We start from the raw sequence: 21,435 nt of genomic DNA, 5'->3' as shown, positions 1-21,435 counted from the left end.
GCTGTCCTCTTCAAAACACGGTTACGGGTCGGCTCAATCCTGGCTGAGTGTCAGCATTAAAGTTTCTGGAGTTTAGATCAGCCTCTGGTTACTTTAAAAGACCAACTGAATTGATGTTGTAATTACAGCAGGTGTGTTGGTTGTGTGATAGACTGTATGATGAGTACTGTTCTGATTTCTCTTCTTACTGGATGGCAATCATGGCTCAGAGAAGAAGACTAAAATGTGTTTTGTATTTGCTCCACGATATTTGGGTATTAATTTTATCTCTCAGCAGATACAATACCTGTTGTGAAAGTCAATTAAACTGCTTCTGATCTCTCCTTAGGCACAAAACTTGAACATATCACAGTAATGTAGTCAGTGTTGCCACCGAGCACAGCATGCATATCACAGTATTATAATCTGGAAGCAATTGTCTGAAGAATGGAAACAGATTCCATAGCTGACCGTTCCAAAGGTCCTCTGGAAAATCAAAGTGGCTGGCAAACGAAAAAACATGAAAATCTCTTACCTAATTTACCAATGAGAAGATGGAGCAGTATTGCATGATCAAATTAATGCTTTATGATATGGAGCCATTTTGAGCTATTTTCCGTCTTGGCTTCAAAGAGCTGAAATGATTATGAGGCGAGCAGTGAAACTAGGCTTCCAACTGCTTGACATTAAGATAGAAAGCTGTTGAGAGGAGAACAGCAAACCTCCTTATGAATATCTGTGTTGTATCTCTGTAGGATTCTGATCTGAAAGTGTTTCGCAGTTTGCTTAATTGCTGTCAGGCCCAGTTTGTGATCATATTCCTAAACCAGTACGTAAGTAAGATTTTTGTTCTAGGACAAAAATACTTTTCCTGACTCAGCACTGTAATATAGTGTAGGTGATTTACATATATACTATCTTAAATCCGTCTTACCCAGGGAGAACTGCAGGTAAAGATATGGCATAAAAAAGTGAGTTTGATATATGCTTTATTTCTTTTACCCCCAAAAAAGTACAATATGTACATGTACAGTAATGCAAAAAGTCACATATCACATATCGACTGGCATTTCCTTCTTATACACAATGCAATGCAGCTGTTGTTTTTCTCATTATTGGTAGTTAATTTCTGTCCTAACAACACCGCATAAAAAGAAGCCCAATTTAATGTGAAAATAAGTTTTAGGCCCATTATGTATGGCTTGCCATTATCTCAATTTGTCAGTAGTGGAAAATTAAAGAAGCATGCTGAATATGCAGAACAATTTTTTTGTGGATTAATGGCGTTGCAGGCCACTGCACACATTCATATGCCGTTATTGCTTACTATCAACATAAAATGGAGAGGAACTGGGTGACAAGGTCTGTTCCCTGCAGTGAAGGGAGCCTGATAGAATACAGGGGAGAAAATGGCAAGCCCGCTAATACAGTTATGATGACAGAAAGTGAGAGCAAGAAAGAGAGAGAGATCAAAGTCAGCTAGATCTGATGCAGGCAAAGCACTCATAGAAAGGGGAAAAGGGCCATCTGATCTTGAGGCGTCCCTATAGCTCAGCAATCTGCATAGCATTGGACCACACTTTAGTTTTTGCCATTTTTGTAAGCCATTGAAAAGATTTACGAGTGTTCGATGGCGTTCCCAGCATGCATGTTGGGATTCTAGTTGGGTTGAGAGAAGAATGGTGAAAAAAACCCAGCCAAAAAAACAATAGAATGAGAGCTCGACTTTAAAGATTTAAGAAAAAAAGGGTTTGGAAGCTAATTTTCATTAGAGCACAAAGCTGTTTTTCTGATGCAAAACGGATTGGCTGTAAAATTATGTTTTCTAATGAAATGTGGCCACCATGCTGTTTTTCTGCCAAGCTACCTGGAACAAATATCTAGAAAAAAATAGATAAAAATAAAAATAAAAAAAATGACGGTTGCCCAGTCCAAAGGGAGATAACACATATTAAAAAAGGGCCCCTCGGGTTTAGTTCAAGCTGTGCTTTTGAATGTATTGTACAGTATAATTTCTCAAAGGACTTTCTTTTTCATCACTTGCCCTTAAAGATTTTTGGAAAATTTATCAAAAAAAAAAAAAAAAAAAAAAAAAGAAGATGTTTGATCATACTGACATCCGCTTCTCACAGAGTAAAAAGAAAAAAATTATTTAATTCACACTTTTATTTATTTTTTTCATAATTGTGGCTTTATCTCTCACAGCTTTATATATCATAAAGAGACTTTATATCTTAAATGTTCCCTGTTTTATTTTATTTTTTCAGTGTAGGTGGAAACTGGTTTTCATAGAAGCGCCAGTGATATTTAAAAAAAAAAAAAAAAAAAAAAAAATATATATATATATATATATATATATATATATATATATATATATATATATATATATATATATATAAGAAATACTGAAAATGTGAACATGTGGAATATTATATATATATATATATATATATATATATATATATATATATATATATATATATATATATATATATATATAAAGGAAATATTCCACATGTTCACATTTTCAGTTTTCTTTTCTATTATCCTGGATAATCTTCATTGCATCCCTCACACAACTTCTGCCGGAATAGCTTTACTAATCGACTGTGGCAGCTAGTAAATGATGTTAAAAGCAACTTGAATTACTTGGTGAAGGGCCAGTTAGTGCCTTTCTTTCTGTCTGAAGCTTCTGTAAGGAGTAATAACAGTAAACACCCAGTAAATATACTGTTCCAGTGAAGCTTGTAAGGCAACTTTACGACAAAATATTGCTTTTATTACTTTCCTGATTAGGAGAGTATGTGGTCTAGCATATAAGCTGTTCAGACATCCTGTTGTTAGAGTTTATAAAAGGGCAATGATTTAGTGTTGGGAATGAATATATTATGGTTTATTATTTAGCTCACTTTAAATCATTATTTTATGACTTTTTATATATTTTGCCTTGTTATTTAGGAAGTAGTATTCATGGATATTACCATAATGCACGCTGTGTGTTTTCTCATTGTGACTCAGTCAGTGATACAGTTCTTTCAGTTTTGTGATTAAAAGCTCAAAGGCATTTTTTATATTGTACTGTATTTGCACCAAGTGGTCAGTTTAGTGGTCTATTGAGCCTATTGTGGTCTGTCAGAAATATTTGTTAAGTTAATTGGAGATTAAATTAATTGAGTTATTGCAGTTTCATAGTGAGGTTTGCATGTTATGTGTCATTACTTCTTTATGAGTTACTGTATTTACTTTTATTAAAATTATTATCATTTTAATCACCATTTATTTAAGGATAAAAATATTTGAAACATGAAAAATGAAAAATGTAGAAAAAATGCTTAATTGTCTTGAAAAATGATGGCAATATACAAATATAAGAGTTTATATTCTTAAAATAATCTCTACTTTCTTGATGTAAAACATTATGCAATTTGTGATTTAGAGTAAAACGTGTGTTATTTAGGTCACCTGCAAAATCTTAACTGGAAAAGTCTATACAGTTATATATTCATATTACATTCAATTTATTTGAAATAAAAGCTGTGTCATCAATCGGGACGGTCTTCGGCGAGGTAGATGGATGTCTGCATGATGTAAATTGTTGCAAGCTCACCGCTGCTGTAGCTGGCTCAACCTGGTCACACCCTGGAGCTGGGAAACGTCCCATTTTCCCAAGTTGCTCCTAATCTGGAGTGATAGTGTGGACTTGCTGCAACGTTTTTCCTGCTGGCACTGTTACAAGCCTGCCCTCCACATGCATAATATCCATGCAATTCTGCCCCTGACAGATACTTGCTATAATCTCTTTGAAAACCAGCATTTGCACAATGGGAAAGTCTTGGAGCTGTGGCTCTGACAAACATGGAGAAATATAGAGGGGCTTAAATTCTTGGGCATTTATACAGAGGAACACCTGGATAGGATTTACTTCTATACATTATATAATATTAAGTAAAACAAAACACATTTTGAAGTGGCAAATTATTTAAATTTAGCATTTAGCTTAGCTCCATTCATTCATTAGGATGTAAAAAGGGAGGAATTTAGAAGCCACCAAAGGAGCAACATCAACAAGTCACTATATTCGTATTCGTATTCAGTACGATCTGAAATATATCAGGGCCTTAATGGCTGATAAAAATTAGCTTTGCCATTACAGGAATACATTAAATTTTAAAACATATATAACTATATAAAAACTGTCGCTATATTATCGTTAATAAAATTGGTGTTATAAATGCAGCACGGCTGAGGATAATACTTTAAGATTTGTTTATCCAATATAGCTTGCTGTTTACTGTTATTTTAAGTGCCATATTTTTCTCACTACATAATCTTTTACAGGCAATATGTCATTTGTGATGCAGTGCTCAGATTTCTCGTTTTCTCAATGGGATATCCTTGTTGAAAGATGCAGGAGTGCCAGGGCTTCTGGAAAGGCCTCATTTGCATATTAGATGATATGTTTGTTTGTTAGGCTTGTTTTCTGAGAGACATGTTCTGGTTGACAGATGCTGTGACAGTCCTTGTTAGCAAGCTAAGGAAGTTCAATGGACATCCTGTGAGCGTGAAGCGAGCGAATCCTTAAGCAGGTTCCTCCACACTTGGATGATCCTGCTTCTCCTGTCTCCTGGTCTGGGCTTTGGCTCTCTAGCTATGTAAGGCTCTTTAAGAACCACAGCTTAGATCTGGAACAGCTTGTTTGGATTGAGCTTCTGCTTAACCCTAGAGCGCATTTCAATCAACAGAGCTGAAGTTTGAGACCAGTAAAACAAACATTTACTGTGTTGAGAGAGAGAGACGGTCAGGGATTTTTCATGCCTAAGGGTGGAAGTAGGCTCTGTAGTATCAAAGATGTTTGTTTGCACTTGAGACACAGTTTTTCTTTGTTACTCTACAAGCATACAATTTTTTTTTTCTAATCCATTGTTCCTTTTTTCTGTATTATATAGCTGTGATTTAGTTCCAGAATTGTTTTATTTATACAACGAGAAATTTGTGGCTATATATAAAGTTTCACATTTTATATCACCGTGCCAGGTCCTGGAAGACCGGTGTCCTGCAGAGTTTAGCTCCAACTTGACTGAACATACCTGTGTGGAAGTTTCTAACATGCCTAGTAAGAGCTTGATTAGCTGTTTCAGGTGTCCTAAACTTTGCAGGACACTGGCCCTCTAGGACCCAGTTTGGACAGCCCTGGCTTACGGTATTTCTTACAGGTAGTCTCATAGCACCTACCCATATCCACTACAAATGTAAAAATAATACTGTTTTTGTGTCCCAGAGTGTAATTTGATTTAAACATACGGCTCGCTAATAAAGATAATAACAGTCTCACCAGCCACATCTTTGGAATTTGCCGTTGGCTCTGATGTCTCTATATTGGTTAAACATGAGATGAAATTAATTTCTGGTAAATCTAATGGACAGTATTTACTCTCATTAATTTATTATTTGTTCCAGAGCAAATAGTTTTGGCTGAGGGCAAAGTCTCATCACGTTATATTTTATGGAACATTAAAGCTGCTAATCAAAGAGTTGACTTTGTACTTTTGATGATGGCTGTTGTTGTTTATTAAATATTATTATTCAATAAAGAATATTTAGATAAATAATAGTAGTATAATGATACTTAATATTGAGAATCTCTGTGTTTGTGATGGTGATTTTAGTTGCATTATTTTGCTATTAAATGCAACAAGTTTTTATAAGAGAGTCAACAGTAAAGACTTTTATGTTGAAAGAGACTCAAACAGGGTTGTGAACAAGGAAGTTATTTTTAGTTTCAACAAATGCACAGAGTAGTGCTGTCATCAGAAATATTAACAGTACGACAAAGATATCGATTTCCTATGGGGACATTCAAACTAATGTTTTATTCATTACTCATTATTCATTATTCATTACATTGCTTCAGTTTTTTACAGTTTTAAAGTGATGTTTTGAGGTAAGTCAGGGAGGATTAGGCTCAGCTGTTAAACTGTCAGTTTAACATCATGTTCTAACTGTTTTGTCCTAACTAGCCACTGTGGCAAAATATTTTATTTAGAATTATTTAGAAATATTTTTATTTATAGCCGACGTTGTGGCTGGAATAACAACATACAAACTGTATGACTGTGGATAATCTCAGGTGATTATGTGCTTCGTTCAAAGTTAAAATTGTCTAATATTTAGTTTAAATATCAAATCCGTGATAGATATTGAATATAAATCTTGAATCTGTGATGGAATTAAGTAGTCCTGCAAAAAAATTTTTTTAAAGACACATTGTTGTTATTTCTTATGTATTTATAACGACAGCGATGGCATGTGACTGTATATGAGCACGCTGTGATTACCTATGGCCTTGTGCTATTTATACATGTTATAATTTAAAGTAATAATTAATACATTTTAGTAAATTCATCTGTTAATAATTTTGTTCTGTTGTTTTTGTATTGTGCTGTTGGTATTGGATCATTTCAGAACATTTCAGCTTTCATGTCACTATGCATAAGACGCATGAGTGACGATCAAAAATGAGTCATCCTAAAATGCAAATAAAGTCACCAAGAAGAATTCGGATATGTTTTGTTTTGACAGCAACTTTGTAAAGGACTACCACATGAGCTTTCCTTTGCTGAGTTTTGCAGCTTAAACTGCAAGTCTAGCTAAGTGTGATAAAAGACTCCAGGCACCGAGAAAGACAGCTGATGGAAATGTATCTGGTACGCAAAGAGAATGTTTACTGATGTCAATGAGAATTGGAAATTTCATCTGTCCAGCCCTCTTTTCCCTGCCTGCAGAGTTAACTCTAGGCAGCAGAGAGGACAGCTAGTGTCGAGTGTTCAAAAAGAATGAGAAAAATACAAGTAGAAGAAAATGGGATTCATTCTCCCACCTACATGTGTCTGTATATATATATATATATATATATATATATATGTGTCTGTATATACATATATATATATATATGTGTGTGTGTGTGTGTATAATTGTATTTTTTTGTTTGCTTTTTTGTCCAAGAGACTCTTTCCAGACGCTTGTCAGACCAACACCGACACCAATTCTATCACTTCGCCAAACAAATAAAAATTTGCTAAAATTCGCTGATTTTCAGGTCATCCAAGATTTTAAATTTAGCATTAGATGTCTCGGTCACCAATGGATCCTCTGCAGTGTATGGATGCCATTAGAACGATAGTTTTAATGGCCAATAGTGATGAGAACAACTAGTTATGGGAAGTTCAAAGTCTCCTTCAGCAAAATAAACAAATCCATTTCATTCATTTTAGCAAAACATAATTAAAACATTATGTGTCACTTACCTAACATATCTACTACGTATGCAAACGCTGATCACACAACAAACAATACAAAACTATAATACCTTTGTTTACCTTAAGTCTATGAATAACTCACCTTACCTCTTATCTGACAAGTCTTCGGGTCTGAGTCAATCGTTCATCGTGTGGCAGCCCAGTAAGCTTTAACCAATGCAGTATGAGCCGGAAAGAGAATTGATTGGTTCATCTTGAGTCTTCGGGTTTCAGCAGTATGAGCCGGAAAGAGAATTGATTAGTTCATCTTGAGTCTTCGGGTTTTAAAAGTATGAGCCGGAAAGAGAATTGATTAGTTCATCTTGAGTCTTCGGGTTTAACAGTATGAGCCGGAAGGAGAATTGATTAGTTCATCTTTCGAGTCTTCGGGTTTAACAGTATGAGCCGGAAAGAGAATTGATTGGTTCATCTCTCGAGTCTTCGGGTTTGAGTCGTTCAAAATGAACGAATCGTTTGAGAACGACCCATCACTAGAAACGGCTTGGTATTACAGAGTATTAAAAACTAGCCCCGGCCATCTGAAAAAGAAAAGAAAGAGATGCAAGAAAAACAATCTACAACAACATCCACAACATCAGTAGACGGCAGTGTTGACAAGCATTCATGAAGGAGATATGAGATATCCAAAACTGATGTTTTTACTGATAATAAAGATAGTTTTATCTGTGATATAACTTCAGTTGAAAAATAGCACAAACACTGGAATGGACACTAGTAACTTACCCCATTCAGTTGTGCTTATATGCAGAGGCGCTTCACAGCATTATAATAGTTAGCTAGCAGGCCATGTTTCCAGTGGTGCAGGTGGTAAAGAGGACACGTTTGTGTCCGCCTTTTGCCAAAATCGTTCACCCTTTTCACATCTCATATTATACTGAATAAATGTAAAAAATTGATTACTAATTTTATTCATAACGTCATGACAAAAATTATACTAAATGTTTTTTTACGATCAGAAATTTCTTAAACCAGTCAACCCCTAGAAACTTTTCATTCAAATGGTCGAAAAATTAAATGTAAATGTGAAAAAATGCAAATATTCCCTGTACACATCCAGTAAAGACAGTGATGTGGTCAGCACTCATGACCGCGTCGGTCCTGGCTTCCTTTGAAATATGTTTAATAATGCACCTGCGTTTCTCTACAGACAGTGACTGCCTGTTCATACGCGAGAGCATGTCAGGCGAGGTGTTAAATAATTATTTATTTATTCTGGTTTTTATGATCAGAAATTTAGTCCATGAATTAAATGTAAACCCATTTCTCCAGCCATCACTGGACCCAGCAGCGCATTCGGTGTCCTGAGTTAAAGGCCCATCAGAGAGTGCAACAGTAGCGCTTCAACTGACAATTAGCCTATGTCAAAATCTGACCTGTGTAATATCTATCAGGTTTTAAAGAAACAGTGTTGCTTTTAAAGTGAAACTTGCTGAAGTCTGCCATTGTTGGAAATCTTGAATATTTCAGAGCTTATAAAATGTTATAATAATGGCTTTTAATTACACTATAGTGCTGAATGGCTATAATTAGGTTTAATTGAGGGAAAACGCATTTTTACTAGAGACACAGTAGCATTAATTCATTAATTGATTTTTTTTTTTATTGAGTAAAAGCACACTTTTAACCTTTTTATGGATCTTGGTGTTGGTAATATTAGTTTATTTTCCCCTTCAAGTTTTCAGTTCAATAATCCGGCCCTCAAATAAAGCTAGTTGACTAGCCCTGGTGTAAATTCATGCATATATGTGATACTCCCTAAATGGGAAAAATTAATTTAAAAAATCTTAATTTGTGTTCTTACAGATTTATAATGACATGGGGTTAAGTAATTGATGACAACATTTCATTAAGGCATTTTATCCATTGCTTCTGGACAAAATATCAGTCCATAACCTATAATAATGCTTCCTCTGAAACAATTCTTCTGCTGTCCTCTCACACAAAAATCTGACAACAGATTTTTTTGGGACTGTTTTCATTTGTAAATGGTCCTTGATCTGTGCATGTTTCTCTCCTGATTCAGAAAATATATATTTTCTATATATATTATCATTGGAGAAAGCAATATCACAAATGCATACTTTAACAAAAAACAATGTAAAAAATGTAATGGAGTCATGTGGATTACTTCTGAACTATTGTAATCTGCAGTTTTAACTAGTTCTGACGGCACCCATTGGCTGCAGTGGATCCATTGGTGTGTAACGCTACAAAATCTGCTTCAAAGAAGAAACAAACTCATCTACATCTTGGTTGGCCCGAGGGAACATTCATTTTTGGCAGATTTTAATTATTGGATAAGCTATTCTTTTACCAAATATTCAGACTGAAGAGAGACCCAAATCAAAACTATATAAGGTGTGGCTGCTTCTCAAAGACGTCTGTTGATGTCCAAGGGGCAAGTGCCATATGGACAGGAACATGTTGGGCAGTGTTGCTTCAATAAATTGTTGTTGACACTGCCCTCTAGAGATGTGCGATATCGCATTAGTATTGTAGGTCCCTGCCCAGACGCCAACTCTACTCGCACCAGAAGCTCCCCGACCACTTCATCTCGAGCAGAGAGCAGAGCCGCTCTAGAGACGTGCTGTCTTTGACCATTTATGAGGCCTCACATTTTGTTTTTCCTCTCCTCCCGTCTGTTCATTCCCTTACGTCACGGCACCGCCGTCTCATAAATCATCAGAGAGCCTTACCAAGGGTCTTGTCATGACTCTGCAAGCACGTGCGCTTCGGAGGAAGGACTAAGCAGGGCAGAGAGTATCCGACTGACACTCTGGCTCAGTTAATAAATATGCAGTAGGAACTATTGCGAGCGTGAGTGTCAGTCAGGTATCGCTGCATGCCTTTGTCTGTCTCTTTTCAAGTTTCTCCAGCACGTAAAAAACAAATGCACATTCAAATGAGCCAAATTCGCAGTCTGTACGATATATATTTTCTGAGCGTCCCAAAAGGATTGCGCATGAAGTCGCCATCTGCGGTGTGGGTGTAGGTGAATACAAAGTATTCGGCACAATGGAGTTCAACATCAGGAAGACCTTAAACCGCAAGTACACCCACATTTCTTTAATTAGCACTTGTGGCAGGTTCTGTTGGAGAGTTCAGAAATATATTTTCTAATTTGTGCATTTGATTGAATTTCAGAGCGCCTGCAACGAGGTCTTGACCCCAGAGTATTGCATAATATTCTCATCCTTGCTTCCCTCCTTCCTTGTGGGTGTTGTCGGAGGCAAGATTAGCATTTCATTAATGTACTCCCGGGTGCAGGTAAAGTGCTAGACTGTATGTATTGTGTGGGAGCTTGCGCAAACCGTCTAATTCATGTTAAAGACCCATATGGCCACATTAACCTTTACGATGACTAAACAATACGCTTGGCACACTAATCTATTTGTCTGCCAGCATGCATAGCATTGTCTGTTAAATCATGTCCTTTGTCATCATGCAGTGTCGTATAACTTTATGAGGTCAGTAAAATAATCCTCACTTTTTTATGAAAATGGCATTAATATGTAGATCCAGGGGGGTGTCGAGACGGTAATCCTATAGGCAGCCCAAAAATTGAATTGGCTGCCTGAGTTGCAACTCAAATTACCTAAACTGCGATTGGCCATCTAGTTCAGTGGCAGGAATATCAGCTGTTTGGTTTACATGAAGAGTGAATTTTCATGATTCAGTTCATTAACCATCAGTTTGTTATGGACCAAATATATCATTATATGTCAGCATCATATGACAATTCTGAAAAAAAAAAATTGAATGAGTGTAACCTAAATTTAAACGTAAACAACATGCGACAAGCATTTTGTCATCATATCACCAAAATCTCTTCATGTGACCAGTATACATATACTATAATAAAGCATTATATTTATTTTAGTGGAAAATAACTTGCGGGTGGGTAGAATTTAATTTTATATGTATTTTTATTATTAATAAATGTATTTATTTTTACATGATGGTTAAACATTTTTTAAGAGTTACTAAATCAAAAATAAAAATCTAAATAAATACATTTAGTAAAAAATGTGTTTCTAAAACATTTTGATGCTCTCACAAATGAAAAGGTTGCATTTAAACTTCCCGACATATGTGTTTTTTAATTTTTTTAAGTATTTTATTTATCTTTTTTATCCGCACAGACACCCCTATTGACCCACATGCATGAAAACTTGTGCGACGTAAAAACTCACTGAAGCTGAGTGGGGTTCATTTGCAGATACCCTAGGTGACGCTGTTCGTAGAAACATTTCCAGCACTTGATCTTTCCAGGTTCTATGCAGTTATTGCAGGGTAAGGCATGGCACCACGTATATGCCTATAATGATCTTTCAAAACCTTTTCAGTGCGGGGAAAAAATCCAGCAGGAATAAATCGGCTTAGTGGACAGAATTAGAGGGGAAGGGTTTGGAGCCAGGGTAGGATTAAGGAAAATTGTGTGAAATAAAAAGCGAGTGATCACGAGTGACTCGGTTCGTGTCTGTTTCTAGAGGGAGGGAGGAAGAGAGAGAGAGAAAGAGAGAGAGATTTTCATCCAAATCCATATCTATTTTTTAATCCTCGTCTGTGCGTAAACGCTGGTTGCAGCCTTCGCGAGGAGACTATTTCACAATGCGCCGCTTTTAATAACCTTTACGCAATCTTCACCATCTTTTCACCCTTTCGAGTGCGCATTTGTTTTAAACTTCAATCTTCCCTCCGACACTTGGACAGCATCATGACCAGTTTGTGGGATCGCATCCCTTTGGAATGGTGGGAATTACGCGGCGAGCTGCCGGAGAGCATGTAAATGCAAATGGAGTTTGGGATTTATTGCAAAATATGGGAAAGATGACCGTCTTGTCTTTGTGTTTTCTCTTGTGCGCTGATCTACTGCAAGTAGCTGTTGGTAAGTAATTGTTGTGTTTTATCATACTCGTATGCGTTACAGAGAACACTCATTCTGCACAGCGTTACGGATTCTGCACACATATTTTTTTTTTAGGAAACCGCTGCATCCGCTTAATACGTCTTTGAGATTTACTTGGATCAAGTTTTTCTCTCTTTTTTTTGCGAGATGTCGCTTAGTTCGTATTCTCCGAGATATATCACCGCTTCAGCCACGACACTTTGGGGTAGTGTTGGCGGGGTATGGGCACAGACACTGGGTGAATGTCATTTTTCACATGATACGTTGTGAAACAGCAGGACGTTTGAACATTCTGACGCCCAGCAATAAATGAGGCTGAACGCGTTAGTGCCAAGAGCTATTGATCGTAGCCATAGTTATGAATTTAAAGTCAAATCTCATGACTACAGATGCGTATTTTACTTCATATATATATATATATATATATATATATATATATATATATATATATATATATATATATATAAATAATTTATTTTTGTGAAGAGCCACACATTTTTAGATGAACCGAGACATACCTTAATCATAGGTCTCTCTCTCTCTCTCTCTCTCTCTCTCTCTCTCTCTCTCTCTCTCTCTCTCTCTCTCTCTCTCTCTCTCTCTCTCTCTCTCTCTCTCTCTCTCTCTCTCTGTCTGTCTCTCTGTCTGTGTGTATGTGTAAAATAACCAGTAGTGCTGCATTATGGGACAATGTAGTATGTGGAATCATTGAACATTTTCTTATTTTATTTTTCTATAGTCAAACTGACGCCCCATAAAATAAGATTTGAACTTCAGCAAAGGATGGTGGCAGAGTGCAAGAGTAAATTGACATTTAGCTGACTCTGTGTTAAGTGTTGTATACAGTTCAGTTGTGCAAGAAAAAGCTGATTGTGTGCAAAAAATTACTGACAGTTTTTTTTTTTTTTTTTAAGTCGGTACCCTGAAAGTCTTTTAATAATTCATGAGTTGAACCAATGTAATAGTGTTACCTAACACAGCTGGTTGCACTGTTATTTCCTTCTGTACTGTATAAAACTTAGATCATGACATTGTCATTTCACTGTAAAATGATCTATTAACGTGGACGTACTACTAGTAGCCAGGAATGTATTATAAATTCACACTGAATATCTTTTCCCCTCATTTGACTCTCATCGTGATGTTCTTCCACCCTTCTTCCAATCATTTTGTTACATCATACCACAAAGTTCAGCATGTGAGATCTAACAGAATGATACCTGAAATTAATATTTGCACATGTTAGTGAATCATGTATATATATTGTTATAGCCAATAATGGAAGTGAATGTAAAGTGATATGGACAATACCCAGCTTTTAATACCCCGGGTCCTTGTAAGGTGAAAAGTATGAACGGGGTGTCCCGGGGACTGTAAATGTTGAAATCCCCAGTTGTAGTTGATGATTGATGTGTTGAGGTTCTAATCTCAGGACAACATCTGGCACGTTTATGGTACTTATCTTCACTCCCGCCCAGCTGTTTTCATTCTCCCTGTGTTAGAAGATTACAGGTCCTCATGCAAAAATCCCATGAAGACATTTAAATCGAGATAGAGTCAGTGATATAACTCCAGTGGTGTCCCGCAAATAATGCCTTACAGAGTGAGGCAATCATTCATAATTTCTGACTGCACTGGTGGTTGGCGTGTCCCATATTTTAATACAGGCCACCTGAGCATTATGCAGGCTGGTGAGTGCGCGAGAGACTGAGATAATCATTTATTGTTGCATAAACCATCAGGTCTCAAAGTTCAGCTGAGGTTGTGGTCACAAATTGTGGTATGGAACCTGAAATTATTTGACAGATGTTTTGTTATGTGTTGAGTGCTATTGCCATTTTTTACTTTCTTCTCATTCCTTTTTCGCTGTCCTGCTGCATGGCTGGTGTACAGTTTTGCTTATAATATAATTTTGTGATTAGTGTTTCTCATGAAAGTTATAATATTAGCATCGCTAGTTTAGTTTAGTTTTCAATGTTTAGTTTAATAACCAAAACTAATGACTGATGAAGAACACACACACACACACACACACACACACACACACACACACATATATATATATATATATATATATATATATATATATATATATATATATATATATATATATATATATATACAAAAATCAAATAAAATATAAAAGTACATTTAAAAATATTAATAAAAACTAATAGTAATAATATAGCAGTTTTATTACAAGAATACTGTTCAAAACCTGTATGACTGGCTTTCTTGTCCATTTTTAAATTTTTAAACATATTATTCCTTTAAGATTTTGAAATATGCTGAATCACTGCCATTTTCTTTTGTGCAAGTCCTCAACCATAATATCTTTCAGCAGACAAGGGCGACTGATTATACATTGCCATTCTAAAAACCTACGATTCAAAATCATGATAAAGTAAGCAACTTGCCTTTCTATATTTCTCTTAATAGTTAAAGACTAGAACACAAAAAAGAACACATCTTTCATCAAAGAGCTGTTGTGCCCTCCTGACATTAGGACTACCTCAGACTTTGGAAAAATCTTCTAGAAATATAGCTCTTCTGAAGGTGCTGCTATTCCTAATGACCCTTAACTCCAACACCACTCCAGGAGTGACCCACAGCATCGCCCTGTAGACCCCTCAGAGCTCAGGGCAGCGCCGGCTCTCCACAACTGAGCCATTCAACCCCCCTGTGGATTCCTCCATTTCCTCTTCTTAAGAGAGTTCTTCCCTAACAGATCCATCATGATCAAGTGCACTAGCTGCAGTGTGGGACAGGTGTTGGCAATTCCAGCTATAGTCTCCAATAATCACTCTTTGATTTTCTGCCTACTTTAGAAGACGTAAATGTGACCTTTAGGAGTTTCTTTGTCACCCAACGCAAACTTAGATCTTTCGTATGAAGCATTCAAACGAAGACAAAGGAGTTCTTATTCAGCCCAAAAGCACACTTACTTCTGCCTTGGCTCGGTTAGGTTTCATTGGGAAGATGAATCTGAATCATCTGCTGTGAATTTTTAGATGTTACAAAGGAGCTTGTCATCTGAACATGCAGTTACAGTACAAAAATATTATACAGAAATTTAATTTTGATCTGATAATGTCTTTTGATGATGAAACATCAAAGAAAGTACATTCAAATGCTGATCTCTCTTAGCCAGAACTGAGTGTAGTCAGTCTTTCAACAGTTTCATCAGCCACATTTTAGAGGTTCATAGAGCAGCGGTTCTCAACTGGTGGTTCGTGACCCAGTAAGAATTGGTCACAGGTCTGTTATGTTTGGAAGATGCTTTTATTTAGTCCATTCGTGGCATAAATTCATCAGTTCACATTCCCAGGGAACTGAACCCATGACCTTCACATTACTAGTGTTAGAAACTACACGATAGCTGCAAACATTAGGAAAAACAATGTTTAATCCAATTATATATCACTAACTGTATAATATTAAATCGTTTGGATGGCATAATTAATGTGAATGTATTTTTGGCCCAAAAGAATCTGTTACTGAGGAAAATCTCCTTTAAATGATCAACAGTGTTTGTATTCAAGTAGGTATCTTGACATCAAACACTATGAGCAAACTATATTGTGAAGTAATAAATACAACCCAGACTACAGTAAATAAGGTTCACTTTGCAGCAAGGAAAAACGTGGTTTGCACAAAGAATTATTGCTATTGAGAGCACAAAACCGTTGTAATTCAGGCAACATTTAGAACCAAAATCGAAAACTTTCATTTTCAGCCTATGTTATTATTACTACTTTGCATATATATATTTTTTAAGTCTGTGCAGTTCATGGTAATATTAGTAATGTCATATTATTTCAGCTTCTTCCATTTCCGTTGCTGTTGGGAACAAACATCAGAAGGTGGCAGAGCTCAGGGCTTCTCAAGCCAATACTGACATTTTTTAACAGCAAATAAAAAAAAATCGCAATCCATCTGTATATTGATGGTTGTAGCTGTGTTCCCGTACTCCTTGTCATACAAAAAGCATAATGCTTTCTGCAAACGGTATACTCCAGCTTACTGGTGTAAGCAGGACACTGTATTGTGTAAAAAAAGCTTTAAGACCTTCAGTCAGCAGGGGAAGAATAGAAGAGAGTACATTGAATAAAATGCAGTCGTACTGTGATTGTAAAAGGCTTGTTTGTAGACGGGGGCATAGTTCATCAATACTGTAGTTATAGCACTGTATTTTTAGATTTTTTAGTGTGTGTGTGTTTATAATGGAAGAATGGAGGTGCAGTAAGGGGCTAAAAAAGCTGGATTGGCATGTGTGATGCAAACACAGAAAGCGCTATAAACTCATTAAACTATAATTTTATGATCATGAGGATCAGCTATATTTTCATGAGCACCATTCATTAGAAATGAAACTATTAGGTGCAGACTACAGAGCTGTTAACAAATAACACTGCGGTGTTTATTTGTGTTTGGATGCTCATATCTGTGCACCTGTGAAAATTATTCTGATTAATGAGCAGGCGGAAGTGATCTTTACTGGCATGCCTGTCCTTTGACATGGAAATTTGCTCAAGTTGGGCAGCTTTGTCTTTTGTTTTTGCAAGCATAAATTAAATGATTACATGGCTATGCGCTGAGCTGTGGATTTGGCAGCCATGTGCTGAAAATTGATTACCTTTGACAATTGTTCGTTTGCAGACAAAGCTTTCGTCAACTCTGGAATAGATGCTGTGAAACTACAGTCAACTGATTTCAGAATGAATTCATTTAGCCGCCTCCGTTTCTTTAAAGAACAAGGTCAGTGGTGGAACAGATGACCCTTGTGATACTTATGCTGTAGTACAGTTTTATTCAAATCTCAATAAAATTCAAAATTATGAATGGAAGGAAAATTACATTTACATTCTCTGCATTTCTTTTGGAAACATTTTCACTTACCTTGTCCTTTAATTTGCCCCTTGCCCCTAAATTTCTCAAACTGCTTTATTTGCCTACACGGCTCAGTGCTCCACAAGTAGGTTTATTGGGTGGTTTTTCCTGTCTTCTCTCATTGTTTATATAAGTGGTTTTGTAAATAAATTCTTTGAATGACAATTGTGATGACTATAAGAAATCTAAGCTCTTCAGCCATCTTCTACAATGCATGTACTGTACATCTCTTCAGCTGAATAATCTATGAAGTGCTCTCATCATGACAGCCGCACAAAAAAAAAAAAACATGTCAAGATGTGTTTTATGTTCATACAGGATATGGCTGTAACATCAGATAAGCTGAATGAATTAGTCATATTCATGCACACAACAGGGATTAAACAAGGCAATAACCAGAGTGCTGTTGAGTTGTGTTCACCTTCATATGCCCATCATTATGCAACAATAAGCAAGAACTTAATTTTAAGTGATGTGCATTGTAGCCATAAAATGGCAGATTACTTTGTTTATTTTTGGTCTGGTAAGGAAAGTACGTACTGTAGATGGTTTTCAAATAAATTAGCATTTAGGATAGACATTTTTATCAGTGCATAAGTTCCCTAGGAATTGAACTCATAACCTTAGTATTAATAAAAGCCACACTCTACTGTTTGAGCTACAGCACTGGGTCAGAAGATATTGAGTAGGTGTTTAATGAATGAAAGAAACTGAATGCACTGCATGTTAACTTATGTATTGTAGAAAAAAAGCATGATCTCTGTAAACCCATGTCATGCTAAGAAGAAACTGAGATTTTAAGCTTGAAGGCTATTGATCCAACCGCACAAGTTTTTGATGTTTTCTGTGAATGTTCTTTGAAACTGGTTTCAGAAAATGCAGAATCATTGAACAGTATTAGTAATGGCAGAATATGCAACTATGCAATGGACAGGTCCAAGACATTGGGAGAGGCTCCATTATAGTTTTTTATACATGTTATACCATCATGCGTACTGAAATCACACAACAGAATAACTGTGACAGTTTGCAAATATATTGCAAAAATTAGCAAAAAAATATTTTCCCACTACAAGTTACTTATTTAAACATTCATGGTCAAATGACTTGCATCTTGTAGTCTCCCATTTGCTCTTATTAAGGCGTAAAAGAAGTTTATGCATCGATTTTTCAAGGTTATTGTGCTGTATATTGATTTTAATCTCTTACTGCATTCGTTTGAAATCCTTTGAGGTTAAAGTTCAAACTTGAGTTTCTCAGTAATGAACCTCTTATAATCTTGATTCTGGTCTTGTTTGGAGGTCCCCGTGTTGCAGGAATGGACACAGCCCTGCGACAAACATGCAGACATTTTATTTCTGCTACAGCATCTTTCCAAGATTACTTTTTACCTCTTTGCTCTTCGAGAGCATTTATTCAGCCTCTGAGAACCACGAGGAAACTGTACCTGGAATATTATTATCTAGACATAATAAATAATATTTCTCTTCAGTTCTTTACAAAACAATGAATATATATCTTTAAAGGGTCACCAAATCAAGGCAAACAATTTTATCACAGTGCTCCAAAGATGAAGTAGCGAAAAAAAGCCAATAGAACTTCCCTCCATGTTAAGAACTGAGTGCAGGTTCAGATGTCAAAGAATGTTTTGATGACAATAAAGGAAAAAGAAAAGCCAATATGGGTACCTGTAAAAAAAAAAAAAACTGCAGAACTACTACTCTTATTTCAGGGTTGATGCAGCCAATATTTATGACTCCAGTTCTTGCTCAGAGAATCCAGGGTCATGGATCAGGTGGTCATGAAGACCTCTTGACCAGCAAGTGTCTAGTTTCAGAATAAACCCCTTTAGCTTTGAGCTCCATGTTATCATAAACGTAAGATTTTTATTGATGGCCCGTTTCGTCAAGGTAAGGTGGTGCTGAAGGAAGGTTTGGGGGCTGTATTAGTTGAGAATTTAAGGATTGTGATCCGTGAGCTGATCTGAGGCTTTTCTCTGTCCTGTTTCCGTCTGCCTGTGACAGCTGGGCTCGACTCAGAGGAAGTGAGAATGGATATTGGCAGGAAAGAAGAATGTGCCAGCCTTTCTGTTCACCAATCGTTGGCCGTTGGCACGGTGCCTTAATCGCTGCTTGCATAAAACGATTAGACAAGAAGAAAGGGAAATCATTAGGGTATGGGCGATATATTGTGGTTTATATTTTTTAATTGACAGTTTCGTAGTTCACGCTAGATTTCACGTGGGTTCTGCTGGCCAAATCTACGTTAGTAGAGACATATCCACTGTGACTTTGAATGCTCTGAGACCCTCGTATTATTACAAAAGTGACAACAGCACAAATACAAAGCGATCTTGCAAATTGCAGTTTCTATTGAAAATTTTCAGGCGTTCCCTCCCTTTACAGTAAAAGCAATGGACTGCAAGTGATTGGCCAATTTTAGAAGAATAAAATCTTTCTGGCTTTGGCTTTTGTGCATGTTGTATTCACAGTATGCTGGCCTTTATGATTACATTTGCTTTTGTTCTGTTGACAGTGCAGTTATTGCTCTTTCAGTTTGCCTGGAAGAGTGATTTGACTGGATCATTCCTTTCTACAAGCCTGGGTTATAATAAAAAAAACCTGTTTATCGTAATTAACTAAACTAAAATGTTAGGTTTTATTTTGTATTATTGTTTTATTTTCAGTATACACACACACACATATACATATACATATGTATGTACATAGTTTTTGTTTGTTTGTTTGTTTGTTTCTTCAGAAAGTAAAAACATGATTTTTTTTTCTCATAGGCATAGATTTAAGATAGCTTTTGCTTGCAGGTAAACAGATGAACTTATAATTATACAATTTGTTAACTGCCTTAGGAGAATTGTTGTGGTGCTAAGTAAAGAAAAGGAAGAATGGCGAGAGGCTATTACCATATTTTATTAACACAAGGAAATGGCTCTACTTCTAAGTTGACTTCCAGCTTGGCTGGTTCAGATTCCTGAGAGAGAAACTCTGAGGACTTAAGACTCCCTCAGTACAAATAATAGAGTGGGTCTCAGCCCATTATCCCAAATGCCCTGTTCTTTATGTGTCCTCTTGAGAGTGATGCAGATGAGAGGAAATCCAGAGGGTGTGCATAATAACAGCTGAACTTACCTTGGCCTTTACGATTTTGGCGGCGTGTTATCATATGCTGCATAGTCATACCTCTGGAGTGGGAAATTTTAAAAAGGCAAGACAAATGCCATGGGTAAGGAAAGTATGAGCTTGGACTTGTCCACAAAGAAAGCTTTTTTTAGACCATGAGCACTCTAAGGTTTGCAGCAGGCATGAAGCAGCAGGGTTTTCCTATTAGTAGCTAGAGGTTGTAAGAGAAACAGCTTTGTGTGCTTTTTTTGGTTCTCCATAAAATGAACAGTGTGCGCGTGTTTGTGTGTGTGTGTGTGTGTGTGTGTGTAATTAAGTAGTAATGCTGCAATTTAATAAAAAATAAATAAATAAAAGAAGAGTAGTATGCTATTCTGAATGCTAGTATGCTATTCATCCAAAGTGTCCAGTATCTGGTTTAAATATCGAGCAAACAGTAACCTGCCTTCCTGTATAAAGACTGTAATTGAAGTCAGGTCATTTTAGGAATTACTTCAATCTAGGATCAAATTACACTTAATGGAGTTACATTATTTGTGCCATATAAAGCCATTACTTAATTCCATTTATCGTTACTAAAATAAGAATGTAGAAAGTCTGTTTATTATTTTCTTTGTTCGGAATGAGTAATGAGAAGGATCATGTGCAGCGCCCTGAGGACTGCTGTCCCTCGTGGTGACAGCGGAGTATTGATGAGACTTTAGTTCCTAGCTTTACTTTTTAGAAGGATCAGCAGGAGACGACCAGTTTTCGCTTAGACAGGCATCACAAGCAATTTCTCCGCAGCATTTCCTTGCGTTAAGCTGTAAATATGGATTGTGTGACTTGTTTATCATCGTTATGGTGGTACTAGACATATAAAATGCATTCTGTCACTGTCAATGTTTTTAGTGTTGGACGGACTGTCAGCAGCCTTGCTTATGCAATTTAGAGCAGTAGAACATCTCATGATTCACTCCATCACAATTCAGGAAGTTTGGGGCTGTTGGCCCTGAGTAGCATCAATATAAGTTTGGTGTGAAGTGGGTTTTTAACGTACAAACAAAATAGGTTTGTATCTTTGATAACTGAGACGCATGATGTCCACGGTGGTCATTTGCTAGTGATGCACAATATATGCAAGTATAGCATATTGGTTATTCGTAGATATAAGAAATGGAAATGGAATATTGGCTTTATATATATATATATTTTTTTCCATAAT

At 36.4% G+C, this 21,435-nt stretch overlaps 1 protein-coding gene across 2 annotated transcripts in view; it reads left to right on the top strand.

The window, feature by feature from the left end:
• Positions 1 to 11,603: 11,603 nt before the first annotated feature.
• Positions 11,604 to 21,435, top strand: part of igsf21a (immunoglobin superfamily, member 21a) — a 163,075-nt gene continuing 153,243 nt past the window's right edge. The window contains exon 1 of one of the 2 annotated variants that reach the window (XM_043252470.1): positions 11,604 to 12,183. In XM_043252470.1, the coding sequence (XP_043108405.1) occupies positions 12,045 to 12,183 (139 nt within the window). In that variant the 5' untranslated portion in view covers positions 11,604 to 12,044. The remainder of the gene's footprint in view (positions 12,184 to 21,435) is intronic. The other variant, XM_043252471.1, reaches the window with a different exon arrangement.

The sequence above is a fragment of the Puntigrus tetrazona genome, chromosome 11 (genome assembly GCF_018831695.1).
Source record: "Puntigrus tetrazona isolate hp1 chromosome 11, ASM1883169v1, whole genome shotgun sequence".
Taxonomy (NCBI): Eukaryota; Metazoa; Chordata; class Actinopteri; order Cypriniformes; family Cyprinidae; genus Puntigrus; species Puntigrus tetrazona.
The sequence above is the reverse complement of the archived record's forward strand: the minus strand, read 5'-3'. Positions and strand labels throughout refer to the sequence as shown.